Source organism: Trachemys scripta, chromosome 2, assembly GCF_013100865.1.
Source record: "Trachemys scripta elegans isolate TJP31775 chromosome 2, CAS_Tse_1.0, whole genome shotgun sequence".
Taxonomy (NCBI): Eukaryota; Metazoa; Chordata; order Testudines; family Emydidae; genus Trachemys; species Trachemys scripta.
Genome location: NC_048299.1, coordinates 233,078,664 through 233,089,782, shown reverse-complemented (window position 1 = coordinate 233,089,782; position 11,119 = coordinate 233,078,664). Strand labels below are relative to the sequence as shown.

The 11,119-nt window shown below is 44.1% G+C and overlaps 2 protein-coding genes across 2 annotated transcripts; one reads left to right on the top strand and one right to left on the bottom strand.

Moving 5' to 3' along the window:
• Window positions 1-523: 523 nt before the first annotated feature.
• LOC117873612 (fatty acid-binding protein, adipocyte-like) lies at window positions 524-5,859 on the bottom strand. The gene is made up of 4 exons (XM_034763188.1): window positions 5,751-5,859; window positions 4,841-5,013; window positions 1,321-1,422; window positions 524-746 (listed from the first exon to the last, which is right to left on the bottom strand). Exons 1-4 carry the CDS (start codon window positions 5,821-5,823, stop codon window positions 696-698), a joined length of 399 nt encoding a protein of 132 aa, XP_034619079.1. The 5' UTR covers window positions 5,824-5,859; the 3' UTR covers window positions 524-695.
• A 1,577-nt stretch (window positions 5,860-7,436) lies between these two features.
• Window positions 7,437-10,380, top strand: LOC117873614 (myelin P2 protein-like). The gene is made up of 4 exons (XM_034763190.1): window positions 7,437-7,509; window positions 9,251-9,423; window positions 9,679-9,780; window positions 10,175-10,380. Exons 1-4 carry the CDS (start codon window positions 7,437-7,439, stop codon window positions 10,223-10,225), a joined length of 399 nt encoding a protein of 132 aa, XP_034619081.1. The 3' UTR covers window positions 10,226-10,380.
• Window positions 10,381-11,119: the final 739 nt, after the last annotated feature.

Genomic DNA, 11,119 nt, shown 5'->3' with positions numbered 1-11,119 from the left:
AGGGTCTTGCTGCTTTAGTTGAGTTTTGTTCTGACCCAAGTAGAGCTGCAAGCCTTTGGAATTTTTACATTTACTTGCATAAGCCAGCAGCATGGTAATATTTGCTGTCTAGTAAAACTAGAACATGGCCTAGGGTCAGTTATTTTCACAAGGGTCTATTAGATTTCAGGGCCTAGATACTGTATTAAGCAGGGTTCTGGGAACATCTAGCTCTTAAGTATTGTGGAACTTAAAATGGAGGGGCTTCTCTACTTGAGTTTAAAACTCAATCCATATCCTCAAACAATCATATGTGAAGAGCTGTCTAAGGACAGTGATGGCTAAGCAAACATGATTGCTTTAGCTAGGACAGCATTGGCAGCCCTGTTGAAATATTGTTCTACCAATAGTCACTCTGTGTAAAGCAGCTGTAGTCAAAGATTATGTTACTCCACCACCACAGAGGTCACTATTAGACAGTTAACCTTCCTTTGGCAAAGAATAAACCAAGATTAGACAATCCCTACTATGTGCTCAGAAATATTTTATTTAATAGCCGCAGTCACTAATTGCAGATTAGTTACAAGCATATTCCTAATAAAGCTGTATCTCAAAGTTATTGACGCTTGCAGAATTGAACAGTAGTGTCATGCAGCAACAGTCGTTGAACAGATTCTTAACAGCAAGTTTTGATCCAACATGGAGATGGGAATTCCTCAGGCTCTCTCATAGACTCTAGTGCTGGTGACCTTGTTCATGGTGCATTCCTAGAAGGCAAGATGATTAATTCAATTTCTGAACTATTACAGCAGAGTTCTAGGAGTCTAAGTGAACAAGTATCTGTCATATCAGAGTCCAAGGTGTTTACTTAGTATTTGTTACACTAACATTAAATATCAGAGTAAGAGTCAAGCATTTCTTGCCTCCTGAACATGTTACAGAGTGATCATGATATCAGCCAGCACTAGTATACTGGAACAGCAGGCTGCATGTCTGCCTCTAACTTTCTGTCCAGCACTCAGAGACTGAATACTTTTGGGTTAAGTACTGGCAGCAGAGGGGCTTGGAACTGTGAGCAAAGATGCTGTCTGTTCAGGGAAACAGGACTTTGTGCACTGCAAATACTGGATGCCAAATCAACTCTTCCTCCTAAGCAAAGACAAACTAGGCCAAGTTTTGCCCATCTGCTCAGGCAAAAAAAAAAAAAAAAGTAAACCATATTTCTGTACTTCACTTTCTTCTTACATGCACCAGCAGCTCTTAATGAGCATTTTTGTTTCAGATAGAGCATTTAGTGCTCAGATGAGGGTTTAAAAAAAAAAAAAAAAAACTTGAACTCACCACCACAAGCTTACTATCCACCAGTTTTCTCTTTATTGTCGTCTCTTTGCCATCCCACTTCTGCACATGAATCAAAGCACCATTGTCCAAGGTGATAATGCTCTGCCAAGACAAAAAGAAGCAGAGGGACTCTGGGTCAGACAGACAGTCACAGCACACAGAAGATTTGCCTCTTCAATCATTTAAACAAATCCCATGTTCACAGCAGATATTCAAGCTGGCTTTCAGGAAGCTTCCTGGGAAGACCCAGGTTTCAGATGCTTCTTTACCACTGCTTGCACAGCTCCTGAGAAGGCACAGATCCCGTTGTAGCTGTATTCCATGCTAGTCAAGGCTCATATGTGCCACCACAATACATCCATCTTGTCAGCCCCTCTCCCCCCCCCCCCACACTGGAAGAAAAGGTGTCAGGAGACAGGTGGAGAGTGGAGTTGGGCAGGGGTGAAAGTAACTTACAGGACTCAGTGTACTGAGTAAGTCCTTAGCAGGGGTCAGGGCCTCAACAGGAAGGGGTGTGGCCTTTAAATCTTTTTTTTAAAGGGCATGGGGCTCTAAAGGGCCCAGGGCTCCAGCAGTGGTGGCTGGGAGCCCCGGGCCCTTTAAAAATCACTGCCAGAGCAACACTGTGGAGGTGGCTGGGGGCCATTTAAAGGGTCCAGGGCTCCTACTACCGCAGTCAGGGCCGTCCCTAGGTATTTTGGTGCCCTCCGTGGACAGGCTGTGTGGGGGAGGGGGACTGGTCACTTCCTGTGGGAAGTGGAGTGACCTGGCCCCAGCCTGCTCCACTCCCCTGGCTCCCAGCCGTGTCACCAGCGAGTGCTGGGGGGTGGTTCCACCTTCCCCCAAGCCTGGGAGCCAGCAGAGCAGGATAGGGCCGGGTCACTCCACTTCCTGCAGGAAATGGCCAGCCCTGCCCTGGTTGGCCTGGGGCCAGTCCCCCACGGAGGCCTGGGGCCTCAACCTGCTCTACTCCCCTGGCTCCCAGGCTTGAGGGGAAAATCACCCCCCAGCTCTCACTGGCGGCACAGATAGGAGCCAGGGGAGCGGAGCAGGCTGGGGCTGGGTCGCTCCACTTATGCGGTGAGTGCAGGGTCGGGCCTGGCTGCAATCTTCAGGGGAGTGGGGGCAGGGCTGGAGCGGAGCAGGGGCAGGACAGGAAGAGCTGGAGCAGGGGCGGGAGTAGCACACAGCTGCGCAGGGCACCAGGAAATTTGGTGCCCTGAATTTCCTGGTGCCCTACGGAGCTGCCTACTTTGCCTATGAGTAAGGACGACCCTGACCGCAGTGGAGCCCCAGGCCCTTTAAATCACAGCCTGAGCCCCGCTGTCGGAGCCCCAGGGTAGCAGCAGCGGCCAAGGGCTCCAGTGGCAATTTAAAGGGCCTGGGGCTCCTGGCCAACACTACCACAGCAAGGCCCCAGGCCCTTTAAATTGGCCACAGATCCCTAGGGGCTCCCAGCTGCTGCTGCTACCTCAGGGCTCTGGTGGAGATTTAAAGGGCCCACAACTCTGCTGCAGTAGCTGGAAGCCCCTGGCCCTTTAAATCGCTGCCCGAGCCCCACTGCCGGAGCCCTGGGGTAGTGGCGGCGGGGCTCCAGTGGTGATTTAATGGACCAGGAGCTCCCGGCCGCTGCTACTACAGTGGAGCCCCAGGGATCCCGGCCACTTCTGCTACCCCGGGGGCTCCGGCAGCAGGGCTGGTGCAGCAATTTAAAGGGCCTGGGAATCTAGCAGCTGCTGAGAGCCCCAGGCCCTTTAAATTGTCACCTGGTGAAGCCGGTCCAGTACTGTGTGCTGACTCTTGCTGGTATGCTGTACCAGCTTACTTTCACCTCTGGAGTTGGGGCTAGTCCCAACTACCTTGTATCATCACTTGTGATTTGATGTAGTGCCCTATGAGATTATGCATTACATGGATGCATAGGGGCACCATCTGCTTTGGCCCACCACATAAGCTCCTCCAGTAGGCGCAGCTGCATAAGAAAACATGGCAAGGAATGGGAGTAGAAATTCCAGTCTTATCTAAAGGGAGAAAAGTCCTATTCCATCCTGACCAATGTGAGGGTGATTAGACATAGTATAAGGTGCCACTGCCAAGACTACTACATAACCCTCCCCTCACCCCAGAGGGACTTGTCTTAGAGTAATTTTCTGGGCCTTAGGCACCTTGAATTCAGTGAAAACATCCTGCTATTGAAAGTTTCCAGCTAGTCCCTTTGAGAGAAACTCCTGTTTGACACCATGCAGCAGATAAGGAGCATTTACTGGTCAGCCTTTAGAGGGAAGAGCTGGGCTTGTGCCAGTTTTCTGCTTTATAGTGTATGAAGGAGGGCTGGATATGGTCAGTTTTTAGTTGAGTGTTAGCAATTTCAGTCTTTCCTACACAAAAAGGATAGGGCAACGTAAGTAATCAAATTATAGACTCAGACTCTAAGGTCAGAAGGGACCATTATGATCATCTAGTCTGACCTCCCTCATGATGCGGGCCACAAAAGCTGACCCACCCTCTCCTGGAAGAACTCTCTCCTTTGACTCAGCTGTTGAAGTCCCCAAATCATGATTTAAAGACTTCAAATCGCTGAGAATCCTCCAGCAAGTGACCCCTGCCCCATGCTGTGGAGGAAAGCAAAAAAATCTCCAGAGCCTCTGCCAATCTACCCTGGAGGAAAATTCCTTCCCAACCCCAAATATGGCGATCAGCTGAACCCCGAGCATGCAGGCAAGATTCTCCAGCCAGACCCTCTGGAAAAGTTCTCTGTAGTAACTTTTAATATCCCATCATTGACCATTGTTACTAGTTACCAGCAATGGCACGTTATTGACCTATTGACTAAAATCACTTAATCCCATCAAGCCATCCCCTCCATAAACTTATCTAGCTTAATCTTAAAGCCAGAGAGGTCTTTCACCCCCACTGTTTCCCTCGGAAGGCTGTTCCAAAACTTCACCTCTGATTTTTAGAAACCTTTGTCTAATTTCAAGCCTAAAATTACTACACCTCTACCCTGATATAATGCAACACAACATAACAGGTTTGCGTATAACGCAGTAACTCCGGGGCTTGGGCAGCACTTTAAAGGGCCCGGTGCTCCAGGCTCTTTAAATCACCGCTGGAGCCCTGCTGCTGCTACCCAGATATAACAGGGTTTCACCAATAGCACATTAGGGATTTTTGGCTCCTGAGGACTGCGTTATATCAGGGTAGAGGTGTACTTTAACAAACATTGAAAGCCAAGCCATTTATAGAAGGGATTTTTTTTTAGAGTAAGGATTTTATTTACCATCTGTTAGTTCCAGTGACTAGTGAACACTTCAGAGAAAGGAAGTTGTTAGACCTTATTGTGGGAGCACAGTGGGCATGAGGATTGCCCCAAAGCCAACCAGAAGTGCAGAGCAAGACCTCCCCAGTTCTTATGAGGCAGGGGCAGAAGGGAACCATGTCTAAAGAAAGTCATCATGAAGCAAGAAAGGGCACAAACCCAAAAGTCCTTTGCAGGTCACCTTTAAAGATTAGCCCTCACCTTGGTTTTCCTGTCATCTGCTGTGGTTTCCTCAAACTCTTCTCCCAGCTTGAAGGAGATCTCTGTGTTTTTAAAGGTGCTCTCTGTCTTGATGGTTATTATGTCATCATTGGTGCTGATCACCACACTGGGCTTGGCCAGGCTGCCAAGCTTCCTAGTAGCAAAACCCACCCCTTAAAGAGAAAGATACAAGTTACTAACTTGGATTTTACATACACCTCCAAGAGAGAGCTTGGTAATTAGGTCTGTGGATGTTCTAGAAGTCATGGCTCTCTCAGTCATGTAGACGCTGCAGTTCTAATGGTCTTTTGTATTTCTATCAGATACTATCTAGACCTTTTCCCTCTGTATGTTGTAAGAAGGTGCCATTTTAATAGTCACCTTAGAAGTTGAAACAGTAAATTGAGTTGTACTAGTATACTCTAGGAGACAACTAGATACAAGCAATAGATGTGGAGTTTAAATCTTAATCCAAGCTTTCCTAAATAATAGTGGTGTTTGTTTAGCTACATACCTAGTATCAGCCATTTAAGTAATTACATTAAAGCCCTCATAACATTTCCTGCTTATGAGTGATAATTCATTTGTGGCTGCACAATCAATAGTTAAGAATACAATATCAGTAAACAGCTCCATGCAGATACAAGCTAGCTCTTCCCTCTTAGAAGAGGGAAGATTAGCAAATTGACTATTTATTAGGAAAGATTTGTAACATATAATGAAAATGTTCTGTCATCCCAAATTCAAACATATCAATACTATAAAGCCATTCTACTCTGTTTACTAAAGTGAATCATTCATAAATAGAAAAAAAACACCCAAATGCACTTTCAGTATCTTCTATTTTAAGAAAAACAAAAAACAAAAAAACAAAAAAAACACCCTGCTTAACTTATAATATAGTCCTTACCTAATTCTTTCATATAGCTCTCAAAGTTTTCACTAGAAATGAGTTTCCAGCTTCCTAAAAATGGCTCACACATGATGTAAAATATAACTGGAAAAATTATTAAGCAAAGAAGAAAGTAGTCTTCTTCTAAGATCAGAAACTGCTATGAAATATGGGTGTTCAGTCACTTCATTTTAAAGATGCCCTAAACATGTGATACTCAGGGACAACCAATCAGGAGAGGCAATGTAAGGACTCCAATCACTTTCACTGTTATTTCATTTAGCACAAAAGGGCAATTAAGAAAGGTCACTAATCCCAAATGAATCTGCTATTCAAAACTGAGTGTTTTCAATGGAGAAACATAGTAAATATGAAGAATCAGCCTTCCCCAATTAGAGAGGGATCAGCTGTAAAGAGACCTGTCAGTTTGTGTAGCTTCAAAGAGTCCCTTCCTGATTTGCCTGTCAGGCCCTAAACAAGGCTTGATTACTGCCTGTGGTGATGTTTCCTGGCTCCTAGCAAGTTCTGACCTTCCCCCTAAACTGAGCAAGTTCTGATTGCTCTCAAACCTGGCTCCACCAACATTTTATCTCCTCCCCTAAGTACTGTGCTCAAATTGGGGGCCGGGGAGTGGTGATGTACTTCAACTTTTTGTCAACTTCCCCCCCTGCTCCCACCAGCTGCAGTGCAGAGGGCTGCTCTGCCATGACCACAAAAGTCCCTCAAAACCAGTGCTTCTATATTGTGATGCCAACTTTTCCCAACCTAGCACTAAAAATTTCCCAAATCTGGTGAAAAATTCCCAGATAAAGTTTTTTACAGTGCTTCTATATCCTGGGAAATGTCCCAAAATCTGGGAATTTGTGAGTAAAATGTTTTGAATGAAAATTCTCAATTTCCCAAGTTGAAACATTTTACTCACATATTCCCAGGGTTTGGGAAATTTCCCAGGATATAGAAGCACTGCTCAATACCCACATCAATTAAGAATCCTCCCAATTTATCATTCCATCTGCGATACCGAACCCCCACTAATCATGTGCCGCAGAGCTCCTGACAGTCCTGATTCCCTGATATGGCTTCTAGGTCTGTTGGCTCAGCTATTGCTGGGCGGGAAGGGAGGCAGTTCAATTAGAATCCGAGGATTGTTCATTTCTTTAAAATACAATATTATATGCAAAGTATCATGAAGACTTTAGGAATATAATCCACTGTTTTTTAAATTCCACTTACTTTATGGGGGCTTAAATAGTTGACCCTGTCCCTTTAAGATAGATGCAACTCTTATTTTGGAAGGCTAATTTCTTTTCAAATGATCCCCTATAGTGTCAGGTGAAAGCTAAGATCATTATCCTGCAAATATGTACTTAACTTTAGAAACACTGAAGCCAAAGGGAATACTTAAGCACATGCATAAGTACTTGCAGAACCAGGGCCTGAGTTTGTGGATTCTTTCTTTCCTTATGGTTTTTACCATAAGCACCTTGAGTTTCACTTTGTTACAAAAATGAAATACTGGTAATTAGGGGGCCTGACATAATTTTCTCCCATTGGTCAGCCCCCAAGTATCACATGTCCAGGAAATCTTTAAAAATAAGGGGGAGGGGGGTTATGATATATTGCTGGCTGGTTTCTTGCTGAAAGTTTGGGGGGTAGAGGGGGGGTTTCCCCTCTAAGGATTATTGTCTAGTAAATCTCTATAGAATGTGTGATCAGTTCTTAGGAACCTGGAAACTTGTCTCCAGTGAAAAATTTGAAGATTATATGAAAGAATTAGGTGAGAAATACTGTTTTCTTAATGAATAATATTGTGATGCTTTTTCTCTTCACATAAACTGTAGTGGGTCTGGAGTTTACCCTTGTAACTTAACCAAAAAAACCCAAACTTATACTGATTTTTCAGGGGCTGCCAGTTAATTGTACTCAAGGGTGTTCCTATTTCTTGATACTGCATTTCCTAGTGTCTGTAATTTGTGTATGGATCAGATATGTACAGGTGCTATCTTGTAGAGTGCCAAGGTATACAACAGTTACTTAATTAGTTCTCATCAGACTGTTCAGTCTGAAAATGACAATATGCTACGTATAGTCTTAAATTGCCATACTGGGTGGAGAGACGGTAAAAAGGCATTGTAGAGATCCCTCATTGTATTTCAATAACTCCATATCTAATGTTCTCAGCTTACAAGTTAAAATAAAATTCCTTGGTACTAAACACAAGTTAAGTTCTGAGAGTTAAGTTGGATTTTTTTTTTTTCTGTTTTTTATGTAATCAGCAGTGATGAGGGTCAGACTATGCTTTCTGTGGCTGCTGTGCAACTCTGCTGCATTCAATGGGCTTGTAGAGAGGTAAATGATCGGAACTTGTGAACCCATCTTGTGTAAACAGGACTGCATGAAGTCTAGCTCCCTGACTCATGTTTGTTCTGCTTCTGTTGGGTAAACAGAGTCAAACGAAGTAACAACTTCTTTTTGTCACTAATGTAAGCAGCAATGGCTAAATCCACAGACCACATATCTACTGAGTAAAAAGGTGCTTTCCTGTGGGTGCTCTTCAGACTACAAAGACTCCTTGAAAGATATGACTTAGGTAACTGACACACACTAGAGTAAATTCCATGCTCCATTGGTGAACCTGTATTCAAATCAGTTACACAGGTGTCACTGAGGCAACCTATCCAGTGGCTTATATGGGGAGTCATAAATGAAGTAGAGCCCATCTAAATAAGTGAGATGGAAAGGGGCAAGACTGTAGACTGGCTTGCATAATAATCCTGCTATTTAGCGAGACTTGTAGACACAAAACAAAAAAGCATGTATGCATAAAGGCATACAACTAAAGGTAAAATGGCAGCTGCCATGATGTAGTAACATACAATGATAATGAATACTGGGCTCTTGTATAGTGACTTTCACTGATAGATCCTAAAGTCCTTTACAAAGGACACCGGTATCATTATCCCCATTTTACAGATGAGAAACTGAGGCACAGAGAGCTTAAGTGACTTGCCGAAGGTCACCCAGAAGCCCAGTGGAAGAGCTGGGGAAAGAACCCAAGTCTCCTGAGTCCTCATCTAGTGGTAAATCCACTAGAGAACACTGCCTCCCATAACTGTGCGCCTCTGATTCTCTCCTCTACCTGTTCCTTCAGTGTTTGGTTTGACATGGGAGATGGGGAAACCTCTTGACTCCCCAAAATGTGTGTATTCCTCACATCTTTAATAAAGATACCTGGAAATATTTTATCAAAAGGAAAACTTCTCTCTGAAGTAAGAGATGATCAGCTAAGAATCCTTTAAGCCTGCTGACTATCTGTTGGGTGGGGGGAAATACACATCTATACTTCTGATGCCTTTTCAGGGGAACAGGGTGTTTATCTGTGCATGTCCTCCTAATTGTCCCACTCTGTTTCCAGGCCACGCTTTGTGCTCTCTCCTTCATTGCCAGACAGAACTGCTGTATTTCCTTTGTTTTCAGATCAGCGTGAACTCTTAGATGGTATCTTGTGTCTTCTTCAGGAGTGGGCTTTGCCATGAGGAAACTGGGCAGCCTGGCAAAGCCTACTGTCCTCATCAGTGCTGATGAGGATATACTAACAATAAAAACAGAGAGCCCTGTTAAAAATACAGAGATCTCCTTCAAGCTGGGCCAAGAATTTGAGGAAACCACAACAGATAACAGGAAAACTAAAGTAAGGGGTTGGGGCGTGGGGAGTGCTTGGTGTTACTGATCAGCTTGTGATGTGTGGATTTTCTTGCCCTCTTTGGGCGGAGGGAGGGGATAGGATAATCTACTTGAAAGCAATACAGTCTGAAAACCATCCAATACAGCTGTACCACGGATTAGGAGACAGAGCTGAGAACATGGTATGATACACGGGGTAAATAGCCCCTTTAACTTGCAAAATGCTGGCAAAATTGCTCACCTTGCTGTTATGTCTTTCCAGAGTGTTGTAACCTTGGACAATGGCTCAATGATTCATGTGCAGAAATGGGATGACAAAGAGACCACAATAAAGAGAGAGGTGGTGGATGGAAAGATGGTCGTGGTAAGTGAGACAGTTCCTGCTATCTGATCAATGAACACTGATCTTCACAGATAGCTGAATCCCCATGTTAATCTCTTTATTTTGGATAATGTGGACCAGTGTTTTTATTAACAAGTGAAAACCCCTCATGTTGTATCTTTGAACAGCATTGGCTAAAACAATTTCCACTTCGAAGTACTGCTTAAAGACCATTGCTGTACAATAACTTCTTCTAAACTTTTGAGACCAGTGGATTACTAATGTAATTCAGTGCTAAAGGTGGTGACTTAGACTGCGGTCTATTTGAATGCTCTCTACCTTCAGGTGCATGCTAGACTTGCAGAACAGCTTTGTTGAGACATTTCTATTTTGTCTTGCTATTGTAATTTCATTGAACTCCTCTTTATCCTTCTAGGAATGTACCATGAAGTATGCCATCTGCACTAGAGTCTATGAGAAAGCATGAAGAAACTATCTGCAGTTAACTATAACTTGCTGCTGGGAACTGGCTCAGTTCCACAAGATAAAGGCTACTGTTTCCCTTCTGTTTGTAAAAGTTTTGAATAGTCATGTGCCCGCAATGTACCATATTTCAGTTTAGTAACTACTTGTTTGAAGTGTGGCGAGTGAATAAAATATTTCCAGACTAATGTCCTAGAGTATTTGTGTGGTAGTGATGCCTGATCCCGTGGAAAGATCTGCTTATACTGCAATCAGGCCACAGCCTGGGCCTCTCCCATCTCAGTATCCTAGAGCAGTCTGAGACCAAATGTCTACACTGCAATTAAACAATCCCTTAGCCCCAACCCACATCAGCTGGCACAAGCCACCCACAAGTGTCTAACTGGGGAACAGATATACCTGAAGTGGCCTACTTGACCTTGATTAGGGCAGGAGTGCCCCAAAAAGCCAAACCCTTGGCACAAGATTGGCTTCTTCCTATTCTGGGGATTAACAAAGAAATGGGGGTTGTGTAATTGAGGGACAGATCCAAAAATGCATGGATGATAGTCAAAGGAATATGGTAGAGGGAACACCAACTGGGAAAACCCCTCTGCTTCAAGAAGAATGCTAGGAAGTTGGGGGTCTAGAATACCCCCTTAGAAGTCTGTCCAGGTGGGAGAAGGAATATAGTTAGAGGGCTTCCTGAGGGGGTCTTGGAAATGAACCAACATCCTAAACTACTAAAAAATCACTTATCTCCTCTTTTCTGGATCTTTGTTACTGATGTCTCCTTCTCCTGAGATGGACACTCCGCGATGAGCACAATGCTCAAGATGAGGGTGCTAACAATTTTATACAGTGGCATAAGAAGTCTTTCTGCCTTCAGTCCCATCTCAATACATTCTGGTTTCTAATT